The following is a 21,969-nucleotide window of genomic DNA, read 5'->3' on the forward strand; positions in this document are numbered from 1 at the left end:
AACCACCCAGTCAGGGGCCTAGCAGGAAGAAGCTGGGCCAGAAAGGGACGTGTGTGTGTGTGTGTGTGTGTGTGTGTGTGTGTGTGTGTGTGTGTGTTTTCAGGGTTCAGGTGCCTGGGGAACGGTAATCCCAGAGCAACCAAGCTGGGGACGGCCGGATCTCCTCCCATATCCTTCTATATCACGGCCCAGCGAGCAGGGTGGGAGCTAGTTTCTTTTCCAGCTTGTCCAGGTTTGGTTCCAGCCGTCCCGCTGCTTCTCCGGGCCCTGGGTGCTTGCCTTTTCTCCTCCCTTAGCAACCGGGAGCCTGTGGACGCTACCAAGCAGCAACTGGGAGGCTGCGGGGAACCCGGGCAAGGAAGGGAGGAGCCCAGCCCAGGTGCTCTGAGTCCCACCGCGGCAGCAGCGCAAAGCCACCGTTAGCTGCGTCTGCACCTGCAGCGGGGTCCAAAAGGGATTCAGCAAAAATGAGCCATTCGCACCCCGCTGGGTAAGTGACAACTGGAGCCTTGCCTTGCTGAGGCAGGTGGCGGCTTCAGCCAGCGGCCCTCCCCCTCCCTCCCGCTGCGGAGCTCAGGGGCGACAGAGAGAGGGAGGGTGGGCTGGGAGACGGGGAAAACACAGATTCTAGGTTTCAAGAGGATGGCAGAAATCCCAGGCGTCCTATCTTCTCCCTGCCCCCTGCCCGTTCTCAGCCTGGAAAGACGGGGAAAATGGATGTGAAAACCGCATACAATAAGCAGGGATAGGCGTTAGCTGGGATGAAGATCCCGCAGTGTGGAACACAAGTGTTTAAACGCTGAAGTAGAAGTTACCAAAATACGCATTTGTGGGGAGATTTGAGGCAGAGATCAATTTTCCCCGCGGCCTGTCTGTGGCTTGCAAACGAAGGAGAGGTTGTTTTTATGAGGGTTTCCCTGTAGGAGGGAGAGCACCTTATGTCAGAAATATATCTTCCCAGTCACAGAAGCACCACGAGGGTCCTTTAGAATCACCTGGGCCCAGGAAAGTGGTGTGATACAGGAAAGCAAAAGATCAGGGCACGAAGCACCCAGGCGCCCACACATGGTCTCCTGTGGATAGAGCAACTCTTCAGAGGGCCTATTAGCAACATTCAGTACATCACAGACAGTGAACAGTCTTTGTTGGTTATTACACAAACAAGGTCTCCATTCTTTGTGAAAGGGAGAGTATCCAATTGCCTTCTGAATTAAGTGTGCAATGCATACTACATCAATTTTTATTATCACATTTCTACTAAGTGGATCACTCCCTTCCCCTCTTGGGTTTTGCAACTAATTGGATGCTTTTCAGTTGCATTTATCACACATGTTGAAGAGCAGTGGACTGGCAGAAGACACCCTATTTAGGATCACTTGGAGATGGTGGCGTCTCAGAGAACATAGTCATTGTTGCTCTTGGCTCTATAATCACACTTGAAGATTTCACTTTTTAATGAGTTCTCTGGATGAAAGGACAAGAGTCAGTAATGTTTGAACAATCCAAAGCCCTGTAAGGTGTTCTGTTAGAAGTTAGTTCCAGAACATTCTGGAGAGTAAGGGCCCTGTGCTAAATTGAATTTCAAAGCTTTAATGTTTTGCTGCTGAGTTCCTGAGCAAGTGTTGTTGGCCACGGTCCCATGGGACAGGAATAATATGTTTTCTGCAGATGCAGTTGGCACTTTGTCCCAATTCAGAAAAAATGAATGTGTCAGTCATAGTCTCTTCCTATGTTTGTCAAGTTCTTGGCTAGGTTAGGATCTGATTAGTCCATTTATCCATTTATGTGAAAATATAGGCTAACCTGTAGCTGCTTATTAAATTCTGCCAAGATTAAGATTTCAGATACCAAAGTCAAAATTTTCTGAAGCTCGAGTGGTTCTGAGCACATGGAGAAAGGGGACCTAAGGAAAGTGTGTGCAAGGATTACATGGGGATGCAAAACACACACACACACACACACACACACACACACACACACACACACACACAGTGGGTAGCCATTCCAGCTTTGATCTGGAAGTTCCAACCCCCATTGAGACTTCGGCAACTGTCATGCCTGGAGACCCGAGATCTGGATGGGACAGAGAGAACCATGATCTCCGGTCTCCAGGCGCCTCCCTTGGCCCCACCTCGTAGGTGTGACAGTTGCTGAAGTCTCAATGGGGGTTGGAACTTCCAGATCAAAGCTGGAATGGTTATCACCACACACACACACACACACACACACACACACACACACACACACACACACACACGCCCTGTGGATGCAGCACATCCTGCACTAAAACGCAAAGGTTCTTGAAATATTCTATGCTTTGTCTCTCTGTATCTACGACTGTTCAGGGTTAGGTGAAGCTCAACAGTTCCTGGTTGGATGAATGATACTGGCTGGGCCATGTAGTCACAAAAGAAAGCCATGTCAGGGCCGATATTCAGGACTTACAGGAGTCACAGTCCTTTCTGAGGTAATGAAATATCTCCTGATCTCCATTTCCACAGACAAGGCAGCTTAGGATTGAGAAATTTCTAAGGGTGGTACGGGGTGGAAGGGTCAGGACTGAAACACGAGGCCAGCATCTCCAGTCAGCTTGCATCCTTCATCGTCCCATTCAACAATCTAATGTGCATGATCACTAATGTATAGAAATTCTGTCCAAATCAGATCAACATCTGATGGATCACAGCCATAGTGATCAAGTATTTTGATATATGATGACAATAATTTTGTAATAGTGCATAGTGCATGTATAAATATGTCTTGTTTAGTTCATAAAGTTAAATGGATGCTGGGTGCAGGGCATACACTTTTAAATCCCAGTACTTGGAAAACAAAGGTAGGCAGATCTCTGTGATTTCAAGACCAGCCTGGTCTACATTGTGAGCTCCAGGCCAGCCATAGCTACACAGTGAGGCCCTGAGACCCTGTTTCAAGACAAGGTAATAAATAAAATAAATAAAGAAATAAGCAAATAAGTGGAAACAATGAACAGAAACATATTTAGTCTACATGCCTTAAAATTCACCCAATAACAAAAGCATTTCAAATTACTAAAGTCTCCCCCTCAAATAAAGAGAATAATTATTTCTCTTGCCTATGTTACCATTTGGAAATAATAAAAGTTTGAGTAGCAAATAAAAGTTTTCATCAAAGCTGAGAAGCCTTCTCCATCATTACTGAGGCACTTTGTACTTATTATATTTTGAAGATAAAGTGGTAATAAAGTTAAGTTCTGCAATAAAACAGATATTGTAAGTCTGAAATTTCTCCAGTCAGTTAGGAGAGTCTGATGCTGTCTCTTGGCTCTTTTTTGCTCTGAGTTGCTTGCCTACTTAATTATACCATGAAACACTGGATATAAAAACCACACAGGCCCAACACTGGCTTTGTTCAGATGGAGAATGGGAGTAAATAAAAATGGTCCTAAAAAGTCTTTCAAAGATAACAGAGACTTCAAGTCTCAACTGCCTCTCCATTTGGTGGATACCAACTATGAACCACTGTAGACAACACCACGGTCTCTAATGAAAGTGTTTTAGACCCAACAGTTTCATTTCATGGTCCCTGCAATTTACTAGATTCCACCCACTTTGCTCTTTGTGTGTGTTTATGGGCTGGGCACCATGCCTCAAGGTGGAACAGGAATATTAAAATCCCTCCATCGTGGATGAGAATAAAACAGTATAGCTCTGCCTTCATGCTCATCACTTCATGCGCATCCACATGAATGTGGCTCCCTGTGGGAGAGAGCCACTTCACTTAGAAGAGTCATGGAAGATACATCTTTGAGCCAAGAGGGGAGGGAGTTTATACTCCATGACAAGAAAAATGCAGAAAATGCATGCTTTGCAGGGCTGTTCTATGTGGTAACTCAGAGCCCAAACACACCAGTTGTGCATCTTTAGATGGCATATATCTTCCAGGCGGCAGTGCCATCCACTGTGGTCTTCACAGTAGGTCATATTTGCGTAGCCTTTGGGGTCTTCCTTCCATTATTAACAATGTGGTCCTCTATAGGAAATTATAGTTTGTTGCTCATGTCTATCCCCCAAATCATCTCTAACACAGAATTTCAGACTTGATATTTTTAAATACTTGAATTCAAATTTGGCAGTTTCTATTTATCTTGCCAACTGCTAGCTTTGAGGAGCAGGTTAGTTCCAGGTGGTTTTACCAGACTCCCATGTCCTGGCTTCTCCTCTCACGTCACAGGTCTTATTCTTTTTAATATAGATACCACACTCTTCCTTTGGCTGAGCAAACCCATTCATCTAAACAGATGGGAATGGAGAGGCATTTGTCCTGGGAATGCGGAATTCTCGGAAATCCTTCAGAGACACTTATTAACATTGCAGTCATCTGTCACCGGAAATGTTCCTGGTTAGCTTTAGATGACTACCCAATGAGTTCAACTGCTCTGGACACAAAGGGCTGGAAGCTATTGAGTTTGTAATCAGACCTGTTGCCCAATATGGAAGGTGTTTGTTGTAGCAACATCTAGAATATCCCTCAAATTTCCACTTTGTGTCTCTGCTTTGCTAAGCTTGATGCTCCCTACGGGACCCTGGATGGCGAGAGGCACCTTCCTTTCATGGGAGTAGAAGGTGTTTATAATTTATAGTGGGGCAAACATGAGGGGAGGAATGAGTATGACTGGAGGACATTTTCCAGAAGGTCCGTTCTAAAGACTCACAGGGGGAAATTGAGGAGCAGAGCAGGTTTCTACTGGAGCTAGCCTTCCAAAGTGTCTTCAGGAAAGCCTTCTGTGGTACCCCGTGAGTGTGTGCATCCAAGTTTGCAAGCTGGTTTAGAGAACAGTGCCACCATAAGGTCCAGTGGTCCTCTGCTCCTGTCCCTTCCCCAAACCTCTGCTCAGGAATGCAGGGAGAAGACAGTGTTCTCCAGGTTATTTGGACGAAGAGCAAAGTTGGAAAGTACAGCTTCTCTGACTGGATTCTTAACTCCTAAGACAGTACCACATAATCTAAGCCTGAGGGGACATGGACTTTTGAGCCTTCAAATTTCCAGCAATGTTATTCCTAGTGAAAAATCTCAAATTCTCTAGTTAGTGCTGAGCCTTCTGTGGTTCATTTCAATGCAGACCAACTATGCAGTAAGTGGGGGAGAGCTGTGGCTCTTCCCTCCCATAATTTCCTCCCTTCCCTACACAGATAGTCATCATATGGTGATCTCATAAATACCAAGTTTAAAGTGAAACACTCACATTTAAGTGGCACCAAAATCAGCACAAAGAAGCAGAGTGTACACTCCAACATTCACACTCTTCTGTGAGTGTCTCTGTCATTTTTCTTCAAACTAAAAATCCCCAAATGGTATGACTGTGTGCATAATTTTCTAAAAATGACAGAATAGTTGATTAATTTGAGTAAAACTCTTAACTAGCAAAGAGGTATGGTGAGCAGGCTTGTATTTGTACTTTCTATTCAAATACATTATTTAAAGTAAATAGATATGAATATTCACTCCTTATTTTTTTGCATAAGTGACTAATTTTCCTAACTACATTGAGTAAGAAGATTGTGTAGTATCCCCAGGCTTGAGTCAATCGATACATTTTTCTTTTTTGTTTTCTTCCTTCCCTTGGCTTAATCTTTTTTATTGCCCAAGCTGTGCACATGCAGAGCTACTGACTAGTGCACTCTGTGTAGAACCCCATGTTGTATTTTACAGGTTAGACAATTGTCAAGAATCTCTATCTTCACCCAAACAGTGAATCCGAGTATTCCAGCTTCCCACAAGCTATTGGTTCTTTCACTCTCTTCTTTTTTGAGTCTAGAAAGGAGACACAGCCTTCCCTAGGACTAGGACTATCATCAGTGCACATTGTCAGATCAAAAAATATACTTGGACCAAAGTAATTCAGCTGAGAGCTTGCCTTTTTGCACTAATGTATGTTCTGCAGAAAAGAGGAGGAGATGTGACAAGGTGACAGCATAGTATGAATGATTGTGCTTTACTATGATTCTGTTGGTATTAGGATTTTAGGTTTCTGGAAAATTGTTGTTGAATCATTGTTTGTATGCTGAGCCACAAGGAATAAATATTAACAGTGAACAACACTGGAAAGCACACACACACACACACACACACACACACACACACACACACACACACACTTTCCATTCTCTTATGAGTCCTCTCTGATCCTTGCTCTTCCCTCTATCTCTTTCTAACTTGTGGTCTGTAGGAGGTTATTATGATGTGGAATTTCTTTTTTTCTTTTTTTTTTTTTTGTTGTTGTTGTTTTGTTTTTTGTTTTTTCGAGACAGGGTTTCTCTGTGTAGCTTTGCGCCTTTCCTGGAGCTCACTTGGTAGCCCAGGCTGGCCTTGAACTCACAGAGATCCACCTGGCTCTGCCTCCCGAGTGCTGAGATTAAAGGCGTGCGCCACCAACGCCTGGCTCTATGATGTGGAATTTCATCTGCTCAAAGTTGCATGGCTTCCCTGTCATCTTCTCTTTGAGCATGGATGTGGTAGAGTCCAGAGGGTTTCTGTGCTCTTCCTAGGGGGTCATTAATGGTCACATTCTGTTTGCAAGCATAGAGAATCCAGAATCAAGCTTTCTAGGCACTCAAGAAAGACATTTTTAATTTCTGTGCATTAAGTCCATGTCGCCTACACAAACTGGTCATGTTCTGGTTATTCCACTGTTGTGGCCTGAGTCCTCCACATCTCACAGTGTGACTGTATCTGGAGACAGATCTTTAAATAAGTAATAAGGCTAAGTGATATCAATGCAGTGGGCCCTAATCTGACCTAAGACACAGACATGCATGCATGGAGAGGGGCTAGAACATTGCAATAAGGTGTTCATCTATTAACCAACAAGAGAAGCTGGCACTGATTTTTCCTGCACAGCCTTTGGGAGCAACCAACTCCGTAGACAGCTGCCCAACATTGTAGCTTTTAGCTTCCAGAACTATTAGAAGATAAATGTCTGTTGTATAAACCACCTGCCTGTGCTGTGATATGATTTTATGGCAGTCTTAGAGGTAACCAGCCTGTTTGTAGCAGCTGATAGCTTTTATTGCCTGGCCCTGCAAAGCTGAAATAAGTCTTTATAAGAAATGCAGAGTCACAGAAAACAAATGATTGATTGATTGATGGCAGTGTGGTAGTAATGGGTGTCTTAGTGCATCTAAGTTATAAAAAACAATCCCACAGACTGAGTGGCTTAGAAATAACTCACATGTGTCTCACACAGTTCTGTGAGTAGGAAGTTCGGGATGGTAGGCCAGGTGAAAAGGGTGTGCTTCTTTATCCACAGACGGTTGCCTCTGTCTGTGACCTTATGCTGTCTGCTTATCAGGACTCTTCGGGAAACTCTTTTCCTTTCCTTTGTTGATTTTTATTTTATTTGTTTGGTTCTATTCTCATTTGTGAGGGCTTAACTCTCTTCTAAAACGCTTCCGTAAATCCCTGTTTCCTAATCTTCACATTGGAGATTAGGATTCGATCCATAAATGTGTGTGTGTGTGTGTGTGTGTGTGTGTGTGTGTGTGTGTGGTTTGTAAGTCTATTACATGATGTACAGATATTAGAAACCAAAAGTTCAAACAGGAGATAGGATCCAAACCTAGTCAACACATGAGGAAAATCCCAGTGAGAAGAGGTTTTAGGACAACAGACCAGTAACCTCTGCTGGGATGTGGTAAGTCAGTTTAGGACTCACGTTACTCCCACCCCTCAGTGCCTGGCACTGATTCGAATATAAAATTGATCATTTTAAACTGGTGATCCATTTTTCTGTGACTGTTATTATTTTTCTGCCACAACTATAAACATTTATAAATTAATGAAAATACTTAGGGCAAAACAATGAAGCAAAGGAAGGAGCAGCAGGGAACTAAACAGGCAAAATAAATTGTACAGAGTAGTTATGAAACAGCATTACACACTATGGGCTTCAAATTGAATCAAATCATGGTGTTTTACAGTTGCTGTTAATTTGGCATTCTCTATGCGATAGGCTATAATATTTCATATTTGTGGCTATTATGTGGCTTTTGTATCGAGCAGTTTCTTCTGCACATCTCTTGCTTGGAGATATTTACAGGAGTATTATCTCTATTGTTTAGGATCCAATAAAAATAATCTGTGGTAAATTAGAAGAGTAGAATTAGAAAGAACTTCAAATTGCTGGGTATGAGGGATACAAGTGGTTTTTAATTTTCCTCCCTCCACTTATCAGTATTTTGAAGTTTTTATTCTCTGAGATGACAAGTACCAGGAAGTGCCAAGCTTCTCTGAAATCGTAAGTGATCGCAGGCAGCATTGTTATATTATTTCTACTCCTTGTCCCTATGATTTACCCCTGTTTTGACAAAACTACACTATTCGAAAACTTGTTTCTCAATTGCTAAAATTACACCAGCATAGCATCTGAGAAGCCTTTCCATCTGCGGTATAAACTGCGAGGCCTGTGGTAAGAGTCCACATCTCTCCATGGCTCTGGTTTGACTGTCGCTGGTGCCGTGTTTTAAACTTAGCCCAGTGGTTGCTGAAAGCTGTTGTTAGTTACTTTCTCATTGCTGGGACAAAAGTAACCTAAGGGTCGGGGGAGAACGTATTCCGACTCACAGTTCAATGCTGCAGTCCATCACGAGAGAGAAGTCCTGGCTGCGGGAACAGGAAGCAGAGTTCTGGGCACGCTGGTGTTCAGATGGCTTCCCCTTCTATGGACTCCAGCACCCAAACCCCGGTGCTGCCCATGTTTAAAGTAGAACTTCCCACCCTTAACTAACTGAATCTCAAACTCCCTCAGACACATCCTGAGGTTTGTTTCCAAGGTGATTCTAAGTCCCTTCAAGTTAGCAGTCAAGATCAACCACTGCAGAAGCGAGCATTTGTTTTGGTTCTAAGAATACAGTCATTCATTCATTCAGTTATGGTCCCCAGAGTGTTTTCTATGTGGTAAAGCCACATTCAGGAATTGCCATGGTCTAGAAACAGTTTACAAGAATTCATCTGAGATCCTAAAAAGGTCTAAACAAGTTTTGAACATGATTTTCAAGCCAGTGACCCTCCCTGCCCCTGTCTGTCCTCAGGCAGCATAGTAATCCTATGTTGGGAATGTCTTTGGCTGCAAATAAGAAAAAATAGAGCAAGTAGAGGCCCAGGCCATGACAATATCTATGATTCATTTTATCAGCAGTATACATACATGATTAAATTTTTTTTATTACTAGCAAGATTTGGAGTTTTTGTAAGTCTTTATCTCTGCAGTTTTCTTATTATTTTACATATGGTAGCAGGAATTAAAAATTAGATCCAGGCATTGTATTTTTATAAAACCACCACAAGTAGGAAGGAAAATGATGGTCATGGGCTCCTTCCAGCATTCTTTTTGGTATATCTCACTGGCCATAGCTGCATCAATAGATAGGCCCAGACACAAGGCAGAGTAAGGAGGAGTGTGTAGGGAAGGCAGAGAAAGGACAGAGATTGGCTTTTCCTAGACATGCTCACTATGGTGCTGTTACTGGCTGGTTGAGATTGGACTTAGGTGATCTGAGTTCTGGATTATCAACTTTGCCACACAGAAATCATGTGACCCTAAGCAAACTTTGCAATTGCTCTGGCTCTTGCCTGTGGGAGGTATATCTTTTTTGCAGGTTGATTTGGGGAACAATTGAGATAGCTATACATTTAGCATAGTGCCTGGCTTATTGGAAATATTAACAATTGGTGCTTTGTATAACCTCAGTGCACAAGCAGACACAAGTTTCTACAGAATGTCTAGATTTGTTTCCTGATCCGGACATAGCATTAAGACAATTTTAAGAACCCATCTTGAAGAAGGGTTTTGGATATGGGTGAGACATAAATAATATGTCTGAGAACCTTTAACAGTAGTGGACAGCTGTCTCTAAAGTCAGGGTGTCGTAATTATAGCTATCAACACAGCAGACCATTGTGACTGGGAAGTGTGAGGATAGCAACATTACTTGTTGACTTAAGTGTCCTGTTCTCAGGAGCACGCGTGTTGTAAGCCCATGTTGCACAAGCTGCCCTGTGCTGAGAAGTCAAGACTTCATGCTATCTTAAGTTTGTAGCCATTGTCTCTTCCTCATATTTGTAAGCTTAAGTGGAAAAGTACACATTAGGGCTTTCCTTTCTTCACTGATATTTGTTTAAAACTTTAAGTCAGAAATTAAATTATGATTTCTGATCATGTTGTAAGTGTAAAAATCGGCTGTTTTCCTTCTCTTGAAATCTAGTTTGGAATTTCTGTTAACTGCAGAAAATGCCAACTCCACCACAAGTCTGAGATGTTGTCTTTATAAAAGTCTTCTCTATGAATTCTTCTTTCCTGCAAGTCAAGTTGGGGTCCTCAGTCTTTGACTCCGGCTGGAATCTTCTAGAACAAAGACAGGGAGAGAATGATGCTGGTATGAGAAGAGGGGTACTGAGATTTCAAGTTTGGGGCAGAAAGTAAATGAGAGCTCCAAAGTTTCTGGGCTCCATTCGAGAGCATGAAGCAGCAGCTGAATTCCAGAGCCCTGTGCCCGGAAGGACGGCTCAGGCAGGGCTTTCAGAACTCTCAAGAGACTGGAAAATGGATGGGAAGCTCCGACAGGCAGCCAGATCCTTCCTAGAAGGCAGAATAACGGTTCCAACTATCTGAAAGTTTTCTTTTTCTTTTTGTTTCCTTTTCTTTAAATTAAAGCTCCTGGTAGTCTAAGATGGACATCTGTGTGTGTGTGTGTGTGTGTGTGTGTGTGTGTGTGTGTGTGTGTGTGATTTTTTTTGTGTCACTGTGTCCAAAATACTTGAAAGAACATCTTATGGAAGGAAAGATTTCAATAAGAAATGTAAAAAGGTGGGTATATAGAAGGGAGCCAGGACAAGATATAGCCCCAAAAGACACATGTACTTTATGGCCTACTTCCTGTAGGACTCACCTCTTAATTTCACTGTTTCTCTAGAAAGTCATCATGGGACAGATCCCTAGGGGATTGATCCATGTACTTGCTCAGAGCTCGTGGGATCTGATTGTATCTGGAAATGTCATTACAAACACAACCAGAAGTAGAATTTACTAGTCTCCTAGTCTTGTTTCATAATCCAGTCAAGCTGACACTAAAAATTAACCATTGTTATATACGTGTACACACACACACACACACACACAGAGAGAGAGAGAGAGAGAGAGAGAGAGAGAGAGAGAGAGAGAGAGAGAGAGAGAGAGAGAGAGAGAGAGAGAGGTTCTGTAGGATTAGAAGATTTTTTTTTAATCAGAAAGATGTCAGCTTGATTTCCTATTTTGTGAACTTGGGAAAGCTCACTTTTCTGAACCCCATTTACTCTTCTTTCCAGACAGGGGGCTGATAAGTGCCTCTCCTGAAGACGTATTGGCACATAATTGGAATTTGATGAATGGCAGCTACAGTGTTGTTCTCTTGTTTTTTTGTGGGAAGTATATATTGCTTGGATCTTTAGACTCTAATTCTTAAAGTATGTCAACCAAAAATAAACTGAATATGCTGCTCAAAACAGGCGGAGGCACATCCTAAGTGGCAGGGAATGGGCGGGAGGAGTTCACTGTCCATGCATCATCTTCAGCAACTGGACTAAACCCTCTTCTTTCTTTTCCTGTGTGTGTGTGTGTGTGTGTGTGTGTGTGTGTGTGTGTGTGTGTGCATTCAAGCATCTGGGCTGCTTCTCTTTAAGAACAACTGACTGCACTTTGTTTGTGTGGGTGTTTTGCCTGCATGTCTGCTATGGACTGTGTGTGTTCAGTTCCTGCAGAGAACAGAAGATGTCAGATACCCCAGGACCGGGATTACACATGGTTGTGAGCTGGCATGTGGGTGCTGGGAATTGAATGCAGGTCCTCTGGCAGAGCAGCCAGTGCTCTCAACTCCTGAGCCATCTCTCCAGCCCTGCGTCTGGGCTTCTTATAACCAAAAGATGACGATTTAAAAACTTTAAGCAAGCTCTTTATTTCTAAATAAATAAATAAATCTATTTTCTAATGTGAAGTGCAAATAAAGAATGTTCAGATTTCCAAACCAAGGCAGCAGAGTAAGGAATATTTGACCTAAAATTTTAACTTCCTTGATTGACAGTTCATTCTCACTTCAAAATTTGTCTGCTTTTATTACACTGATTGTACTGTGCAGTGCTGGTAACTCAGGGTCATTATCTCTGGTACCTAGAGTGTGATGCTCCTAATATGTGCCCAGACAGTTTCTCTACCCCTCTCGTCCTTCACCCAAATCCTGTTTGTTCCTTTAACCCTTGATCTGCCACCTAGGACCTAGTTCAGATTTCACTTCCTGAGGACTCTGAGATACCAACGATCACAAGAGACGCAGACACAGCGAGCACTTGATGTTGTGACTGTAGTTTACCTGATCATGCAGCATCATTCCTTTGGCTGGATTATCATTCTCTGAAGAGCAGGTGCTATGCTCACACAGATGTGAAACTCAAGACAACACACGGCACCAGGCACTCCAGAGGCATGCTGAATTTGTTGCACCAGTCTTTCCCATATCTGGAAGCAGGCATGCTGATGACTGGCCACTCAGTGGTCTTTTAAGCACTTATGGTGCATGGTGGTATCCTCAGCGATCTGATCAGGGACTCTGGAATGGGGCTGTGTGTGTGTGTGTGTGTACAGCAGGCAGGTCAGGAGAAGGAGGGACTGTGTCAGGAGGGGTTCTGGCAAGAGGGTAAGAGAAGGGGGATCCCACAGTACTCTCTCATCCCTAGATTTGGATAATCACTCTCTTCCCCGCGACAAGCTTCACATGTCCCCTTCATCCCTTCACATGGCCTAGCACTTACCCCATTTCCTTTTCCTGGCTCATGTCTTGTTTCATTCCAGGTTTTAAACCATGCCTTCCTCCTGAGCATTCCTGGTGCACCTGACAGACACGTGGACGATGCCCGTGCTGTACTCACTCCTCTCAGCACAGGCAGACTCTCAGCTGCGTCATGAGGTTAAACCGCAGCTAAAGGCACCGGCACTGCCACGATGCCTCTGGCTGAACCGGGCTGTTTGCTCATGACGTCATGTTTAACCCTCGCTAGAAGCTCCATGACCACAAGACAGAATTACTCACACCTCAGATGACAGAACAGAGACTAGCAATCAGACAACTTGTTGAAAGTCAAAGCTAGAGATGGAAATAGAAGACTTAAACTATATCTTTCTGTTTCCAAGGGGTGGAGAAACCTGAGTAATACATGTATAACCTTGTCTCCAAAAGGGTTAGAAACCCCTGACTTTAAAAGAACTCTATCTTAAGCTAGCCATGGTGGTGCATTCCTTCAGTCTCAGCACTTCCTAGCACTCAGGAAGTAGCAGCAGATGGATCTCTGAATTCCAGGACAGCCTGGTCTACATAGTGAATTTCAGGACACCTAGGGCTATGTAGAGAGATGCTGTCTCAAACAAACAGACAAGAACCAGATCCTGGGAAAGAAATGTAACTTCATTAGAAACAAAAATAATAGGTGTTAGACTGAAACTTTTAGGACAATTTTCTTTTGCTCCTCTAATACGCTTCAGAACATGTTTAGAAACACAGTCTACACGGCATGGCTTCTGCTGACTGCCCAGGTGCTGGTCGGATCTCCCATTTGGTGCTTAGCAGTTGTTCCTGACAGGCCAGCAGGCTAAGAGCTGTGCAGTATTCTTAGGATTGTCCTGAGGCCAGAGAAAGGGCTCAGTATTGACTGGGGACTGACTTGAAGAATGACAGCTCTCTAGAAGGATATAAAATCAAAGTTAAACATTATTTAATTAAATCTCTATTTTGTTTAGAAGTAACCTAAATGAGTTACCAAGGAAAAAATTAAGGTTGCATTATAAAAATGAAAGGAAGGAAAAAGGAAGGATTTACTGTAGCCCGCTGTGACATCTGAGGACCACTTTGTGCTACTTGGTGATGCTTTCCATCTTAGCTTAGAGTGTTAACGATATATGGAGGCAATCAAGTTCTTTGTGAGATGTTGTCAACTCTATAGGTGGATTTCAGAAAGTGTCTCCTGATCACAAAAGTGGCCTTTCTGATTTGGCTTCCTGATTACTAGTATTTCATCATTGAAGGATACCCTCCAGACTGAAGACCTTGATCATGTCTAAGTGCAACAGGGATCTTACGGCCATCATCAACACAGAAGTCACCTGAGCCTCCTTTATGGAATCTCATGTTGCCCATTTGTCAGTTGTTAATATCTGCAGGGTCTACCTCAGCTCATTCAAGGTCATGTCCCTCTTGAGCAGTCCTCACTAGAGCTGAGCATGGGTGGGAGTGAGGGCCTGGTCATTTCATCCAGAGGATGGATGACTCTGAGGAGCAGGACTTGTGGAGTCGGTCAAAACTTGGCTTGGTCAATGCCCAGTGTGACTTCTCTCTCTCTCTCTCTCTCTCTCTCTCTCTCTCTCTCTCTCTCTCTCTCTCTCTCTCTCCCCTTTTTTCTTTTAAACTGTTGATACCTGGGGGAGATCTTGTACCTTAAGATGCATTTCAGTGCAACATGAATCTTAAAAGGTTTTATTAATAAAAACAAACCTGGAGCCAGGTATTGGGGTGATCGCTGAAAGATCAAAGAAACAGAACAAGCCACAGCCACCTCACCTCTCCAGTTCCTCAGCTGATCCTGTTTCCTCAGACTGGAAGTCTCTGAGTCCTCATCCAAATGGATCTCAGCTGAACTGCTACTCAAAAGCCTAAAAGCTTAACAGACTCTAGTTTCTGGTTTTCATGCCTTATATACCTTTCTGCTTCCTGCCATCACTTCCTGGGATTAAAGGTGTGTGTCACCATGCCTGGCTGTTTCCAGTGTGGCTTTGAACTCACAGAGATCTAGATGGATCTCTGCCTCTGGAATGCTAGGATTAAAGGCGTGTGCTACCATTACCTAACCTGTTTATATGTTTAATATAGTGGCTGTTCTGTTCTCTGACCACCAGATAAGTTTATTGGGGCACACAATATTTCAACCACATTTCAGTATGCATTCTGCACAATTCTGAGAATATCTTTCTTGAGGATAGATAAAAATAGAAGAGAAGCAGTAGGCAGCATCACAGAAGAGGAAGAAGACACTGGCATGCTAAGTGATCAAGAGGACTAGCATTTCAGAGAGAGACAGGAAATGGGAAAGGACAGGTGAGTGTGTGCAAGGCAAGCTTTGCCTAACCCCAGGCTAGACATCAGAACATAGAAGCAGGATAATGTGGAGGTTTTCAGGATCTCTTTGGAAGATAGGGGTCTTCCATCATGTTCTGTCAGAAAGATGTTGACAACTAGAAATAATTTGAGGTTCTATAAAGAGAACAATGCCTGGTTGCACATCACAAAGAACTGGGCGTGTTCTTGTGTGCCTGGAACACTAGTCACTAATGACGAAGACAAGCCAACGCTCTCACAGAGTTCTGGAGGTAACATGACAGGGAACCTGGCTAAGCACCAGGAAACTGCATGTCATGCCAGGCACACTTACTAATGGCATGGTGCCAAACTATGCACTCTTTGAGGAAGAAATAGGAAGAGACAGGTTTGAGGTGTAGCTCCTTCCAGGGAAGACTTTTCCTGAATGTTTAAAGTTACACATGGGAATTGGGGTGGGGTCCTAAGGAGGAACTTCCTTGTCAGGATGGTGTTTCCTGTCTGGAGGTTAGCTTTACCCAAATAGCTTATCAGTGAGGGTGTGTGTGCTCACCGAGCTCCTCCTACAGCCACTGAGCATTCACCTCCTTCTGAATGTTGCTGGGTTTTGCATACGCAGCCACCCATTTGACACTCTGACCTTTCAAGGAAGCCCAATTTTTATGGTCCTTTTCAGAGAAGGATATGAACTATGGGGGAAGGAAGAAGCTTGTATCTGGCCACCAACCTACTGAACAGATAGGGTAAGATTAAACCCAGAGGTCATGCTCTGCTTCGAAGACTCAAGCAGGGGGATTTTGATTGCAAAATGATAATAATCTGCCCATGCACTTCCTCTTTGGAACCTCCATGCAGCTGCCACAGAAGCCCCTGGTCCTAAGAAAATGGGCCACATTACCTTATATGGCATCGTTTAATTTAAATTTAATTTTTTTTCTTTGAGAGAATCTTTCTCTTGAGATTTATTTTTATTTTATATGTTCGTACATATTTTTTTTTTTGCCTGCATGTACATCTGTGCACCACATGCATGCAGTGCCCTCTGAGGCTAGCAGAGGATATCAGATGTCCTGGAATTGGAGTTAAGGAAGGTTATGATCCACTACATAGGTGCTGGCATTGAATCCTGGTCCTCTGGAAGAGCAGCCAGTTCCCTTAACCACTGAGCCATCTCTCCAGCCCTCTTGTCTGATTTTAAATAACTTACTTTTTTATTAAGTCAATGTACCACTCCAGTATTCATTGTTTTTTTTATGATTGTGCCTTTGCAGCCTCTCTGCAGGTTAGTCACTCATTGAACTGACTCCACAGAGTCCCTTCTCCAGGCAGACTTTACAGAACACACTTCACTTGTGGTTAAAGCAGAAGGGTCCTCAGTCATGGGCTGGTCATCTCAGCACATGTGAGCTGAGGACATGCTATGTGATCTTTTAGGAGGAGGAAGATAACAGTGCTTTGTAGTTAGTTGTGAGAATTAAGTCACAGGATGCAAGTTATCTAGAGTGTTTACTACTGTGTATGCTACAGAATTTTCAGTTCCCCATAAAGCTCCTGATAAACATGGTTGCTTCCTAGAATTTCCCTTCCTTTTGTCTTTCCATTAACTGCTTCATTATCTCCTCTAACTTTGAGTTCTTTCTTTCTGTTAATGCATATTTTTCAGGGGGTGCATTTTTTCCCCTTCTGTTTAAAGATCTGGAAGTTTTAAAAGCAAAGATCTCAGAGCTGCCATACAACACATCTTACTCGGAGCAGGTTGTCCCAGGCACATCGCCATGCAAATCTTCCTGTTGCCTGATCTCTGTGAAACAGCTTTGCTAGACTTCAGCACAGTTGGAGACCTAGTTGTTAACTAGTCACTTCAAACCACTGTATTAAGGCTATAAATAAAATAATATTACGGCTCTCCTCTGGATGCATTGTTGGAATGAGCCACGAGAAACTGTAAATCAATATTTAGCATAATTGCTGAGACCTGGCAGGTTTGGATACAAATAAAATAGAATGAGTGATATAATATGAGACCATTGGAATGTTATCAGTTCAATCACAAAGTAGCAGGTTGTGGACTTTGCCCTGATGTTATTCGGCAAAGAGTTTTCTTATAAAAGGCTGAAAAATAATTGACCTTCGTGTCTATTGTTCTGCATTTGGTCTTTCTTCAACTTTCCTCAGAAGGAAGTACCCCCCCTCCCCCCCACTTCAGGAACCTTTGTTTTCCAAGTGGTTGTGTATGCTTTGTAAAGGCGGTCACTTAACACTGCTGCAGGGATGACCCACCCGAGCATTCTGCCTGCTAATAAAGCCAGAGGATAGATATGCAACATGACGTCAAACCTTTTTCTCCTGCCTTGATGCTGTCAGTTATTGCTCTGAAATAAAAAAGGAAGACTATGACCTTCACTTGTTGCTTTTTATAAAGGGGATAAATATACATCTAAGGGTTAGACAATGTATTTTGTTGCCATTAACTGATGAACTCATTTGCTGACTAAGAATTTACTGAGTGGTGCCAGACTTCACATAAGACACTGTGGAAAGGTTATAGGAAGGAGTCCATAGAAATCCAAAGTCATTGAGCATATATGAGACCCTTACTCTGGTAGAGGCAGTAAGTCAACAAGTATTGTTCTGTGGTTACTCCTGGGATAGTCTAGCTTGTTTTTAACCCTTTGTTTTGTGTCTATCAGTGGACCACACTCACTTCTAGAACTTCAGTATCCTGAATAAAATGACTGGGCTAGACGGAGCCTAGGTGGGCATTTATGTATGCAAATTTTATATGCAAAGTGGCATCCCAATACCTCCAAGTAAATATAACTTCAGACCCAAAAACAAATTTTCCATGGCAGGAAGTATGTATCCGGATGCTTTTCTATATCCCTCCCACAAGTTCCCACAGCCGCTTGTAAAAAAAAAAAAAAAATCATTCAGAGGCTTAATATTAATTACAAACTGGTTTATGGCCCAGTCTTCTTGCTAGCTAGCCCTTTCATCTCAAATTTACCCATTTCTATTAATCTATATATTGCTGTGTGGCCATGGCATTACTGGTCTGTTGGCATCTTGTTTCTCCTTGGACAGCTGGATGTGTCTCCCTGACTCTGCCTTTCTTCTTCCTGTATCTCTCTTGTATTTCCTGCCCAGCTATAACCCAACTTGTCATAGGCCAGAGCAGCTTCTTTATTACCAATGATAGCAACACATATTCACAGAGCACAGAAAGACCCTCCCACAGCGGAAGTGGGCATTGATGAGTATCGGGGAAGAAGACTGGCTTCCTCAGAGTCACGAGTGAATGTGTGTGTGGGCAGGGGCGGGGGAATGGGGTTAGAACCATGTTTCTGCTTCTTAGCCTGTATTTCATCAAATTTTGCATTAAGAAGGAAGCAATATGGATTTCTCTGCTGTAAATAATGGCAGGAAAATTATTGTACCCCTTTGAGGTGATGTCTGGTTTCACGTTTTCTAAATTTTCTAACATTTATGTAATAGTTATCAGGTTTCCAGGGATGGAAAGCTAAATTTTCTGGATTAGAGTTGCCATTTTGTTCTGCTTGCTGAGACCACTCTCAGCCATTTTGTTTGGAGATGATATTTCAGCTCAGATGCATTTACTTCTATGTGAGGAGTCTTGGTGAGATTCAAACCTTAGACTTGGCTGATTAAGAGAAACATGGCAAGTTTGTTCATGGAGCTGGGATTCCATGTGATCTTGCAAATTTTTAAGTAGACAATGGGTGAAGAATTTGGGTCAAGAAACAGAGCCTTTCTGTCACTATCTACAAGGTGATGGACAGACAGACAAGCCAGTATTGTCTGAGCTTTGCTGAACAAGCCTTCTCGATACAAGCACTTGATTTGGGAGCTGCGGACACATTTCACCAGCCTGACATAGAAGCCCATGTGGGCAGCAGAGGTTTGCCACAGGCCCTTCTTGAACACTGTCAAATTCTACAAGTTGCAAATTTAGTGTCATCTGAAACGCAAATCACCTCTCAACCAGTTTTCATCTTTCATAATAAAACTGTGCTTATTCTCATAAGTCTCACTTGATTCTATTCTGCTCAGCACAAAATACTGTAATCTGTTTTCTCCGGCTGGTAGGCAGGTGAAGCTTGCCTTTTATGGTAATGTAAAGAAATATCTTGCATAATATTTCTTAATGGAAATGCAGCTGACAATGGCTCTGTGCTCGGCGGAATCCTTATGTTCTTGTGTGAGAGGCAGGGAATAGAAGAGATAAACGAGACACTTCGTCAAATATTGCACGTGCAATGTCAGGCAGAGTTCCATACACCACATGTCATGGTCATATGGTCATATTCTCTTGGGTGTATCTCATCACTTTTTTTTTTTTTTCTGTTTGAGCTTCTAATTTGCTGGTAATCTGGATTTTCAGGAAATAAAAGAGCCTTGATTTATGATATTTGTCAGTTTCTGTGGTAGAAATCCACCTACCAGCTTCAGGCCACCAACATCTTGAAAAATTCTAGAATACTTAACACATATCTCATGTGTCACTGGAATACAACATACTCTAGGAAACTGATGTTACTAATTTTTAAATATGCTTTTGTATTTTTTATAGTTATTTTATGAATAAATTGCCTTAAAATTCATCAAACAAAAATTGCCTTGGTTAGGCTAATGATTCTCAGAACTCATTATTTACCCCTTAACCTAAATCAATGTTTTAAAAGTAACAACAACAACAAGTAAAATGGGGAATGAAATGCCTAAGATAATGCCACCCTGTCCTGACTCCATTTTGTGTTTGTTTAGAGAGTTCTCAGCCCTCTCCCCCCTCTCCCAATAGTCACATCTGCCTTGGTAACACATTGGAGATCTCCACAACCTGGACTGTCGTCCAGATGTATTAACCAAAATAACTGATAAGTTATATCTAAAATAACTACTAAGCTCTGCCAGGAATGCTTCAAGACTGCTCTGACACTAATCTAACTTTCATGTATGTTTGTAGTTTTGCCTTTAAAAACTTTGTAGCCCTGTGTAGCTAGAGGTTTTCCTGTGTCCTGCCCAGCCATGCAGTCCCTCAGCTGCTTATAAAATAATCATTCAGAGTCTTATATTAATTATAACTGCTCGGCCATTAGCTCAGACTTATTACTGACTAGCTCTTACACTTAAATTAACCCATAATTCTTATCTATGTTTAGCTATGTGGCTTGGTACCTTTTCTCAATTCTGCCTTGTCATTTTGCTTCCTCTGTGTCTGGCTAGTGACTCCTGACTCAGCCTTCCTCTTCCCAGAATTCTCCTTGTCTGCTTATCCCGCCTATACTTCCTGCCTGGCTACTGTCCAATCAGCATTTTATTTATTAACCAATCAGAGTAACACACATTCACAGCATGCAACGCAACGCAACATCACCCATCACCCTTGGGCTGGGTGACCAAGAGACTCTTCAGAGGCACAAGCCTGCTTTTGGTCTGGCCATCAATAAAAAGCACGCAAAACTCATAATTGGGTTAGTTGTCATTAACTATCTTGTGTAGATCATTACATGATGGTCTCCAGTTATGTCAGTTTTCCAGAAAATGATACAATTTCATTCTTCTTTCCATTTACCTTTGATGGGCACCTTGACTGATTCCATGGCTTGTCCACTGTTAATAGAGCTTCACCAAAATGGCAGTGCCCTAATTGCAGTCTGTGAGGACCCTCCATACTGATTTCCATTCCCATCAGCAGTGTATGACGGTCTCTTTTCCTCAGAAGGATTTTTTGTTGTTTCTTAATGACTATTCTAACTGGGATGAGACAAAATCTCTAGTTTTGCAGTATATCCTTGATGTCTGAGGGTGCCACGCATTGCATTTCATGTTTATTGGCATTTGTACTGCTTTAGATAACTGTTCCTTTAGCCTGCTTACTGACTGGATTGTTTGTTATTTTGGAATTTAGTTTTAAGTTCTTTGTGTATTCTTAATATCAATTCTGTCATATATAACTAGCAAAAATTCCTTCTATTCTGTCGGCTGTGTCTTCATTGAACTAATTGTTCCCGTTCCTCTGCCCCTTAGGGTCCTTCTTGGTGTTGTTTTCCTGTCGATTGGAGTCTTTTTCTGTAGTTCTTGTCTATGTTCATTCCTTGCACTGTTTCTTCTCAGCGTCTGAGGTCTGTCAGTTAAGGCCATGCACTTTGATATATGTACAGGCTGAGAGGCAGACACTGGCTGTTTATGGATACACAGTTTTCTGAGAAGAATTTGTTAAAGAGGTTGTTTTTTTTTGTTGTTTTTTTTTTTTTTTTTTTTTTTTTTTTTGGTTTTTCGAGACAGGGTTTCTCTGTGTAGCTTTGCGCCTTTCCTGGAGCTCACTTGGTAGCCCAGGCTGGCCTCGAACTCACAGAGATCCGCCTGGCTCTGCCTCCCGAGTGCTGGGATTAAAGGCGTGCGTCACCAACGCCCGGCCAAAGAGGTTGTTTTTTTTTTTTCTCCAAAAAAATGATTTTGACACATTTGTGGAAAATCAGGTGTATCTGCGTGGACTTGACTCTAGTCTCTCTGTTCTGTTCACTGATGTCTGCATCTGTTTTTGAGTCAATACCATGTGTTGTTGTTATCTTAGCTTTATAGTTTTGCTTGAGATAATTTTTTCTTGTACACTGGGAATAGTTGTGCTTCCCACATGGTTCCTACTATGCATTTTTCAATTTCTGTGGGAAATGTAATTGGAATTCTAATGAGAATCACATAGAATTTGTCGATTACGTTGGGTAATGTGGCCATTGCCACCATATCGATTCTGCCAGTCCATGACCATGGGAGGTCTTTGCAGCTTCTAGTGTCTCCT

The 21,969-nt window shown here is 42.5% G+C and overlaps 1 protein-coding gene across 1 annotated transcript in view; it reads left to right on the plus strand.

The window, feature by feature from the left end:
- The first annotated feature begins 330 nt into the window (after positions 1-330).
- The window catches only part of Erich3 (glutamate rich 3), a 110,984-nt gene continuing 89,345 nt past the window's right edge, over positions 331-21,969 (plus strand). Inside the window, exon 1 of the mRNA XM_042280185.2 lies at positions 331-490. Within this exon, the coding sequence (XP_042136119.1) occupies positions 468-490 (23 nt within the window). The 5' untranslated portion in view covers positions 331-467. The remainder of the gene's footprint in view (positions 491-21,969) is intronic.

The sequence above is a fragment of the Peromyscus maniculatus genome, chromosome 6, assembly GCF_049852395.1.
Source record: "Peromyscus maniculatus bairdii isolate BWxNUB_F1_BW_parent chromosome 6, HU_Pman_BW_mat_3.1, whole genome shotgun sequence".
Taxonomy (NCBI): domain Eukaryota; kingdom Metazoa; phylum Chordata; class Mammalia; order Rodentia; family Cricetidae; genus Peromyscus; species Peromyscus maniculatus.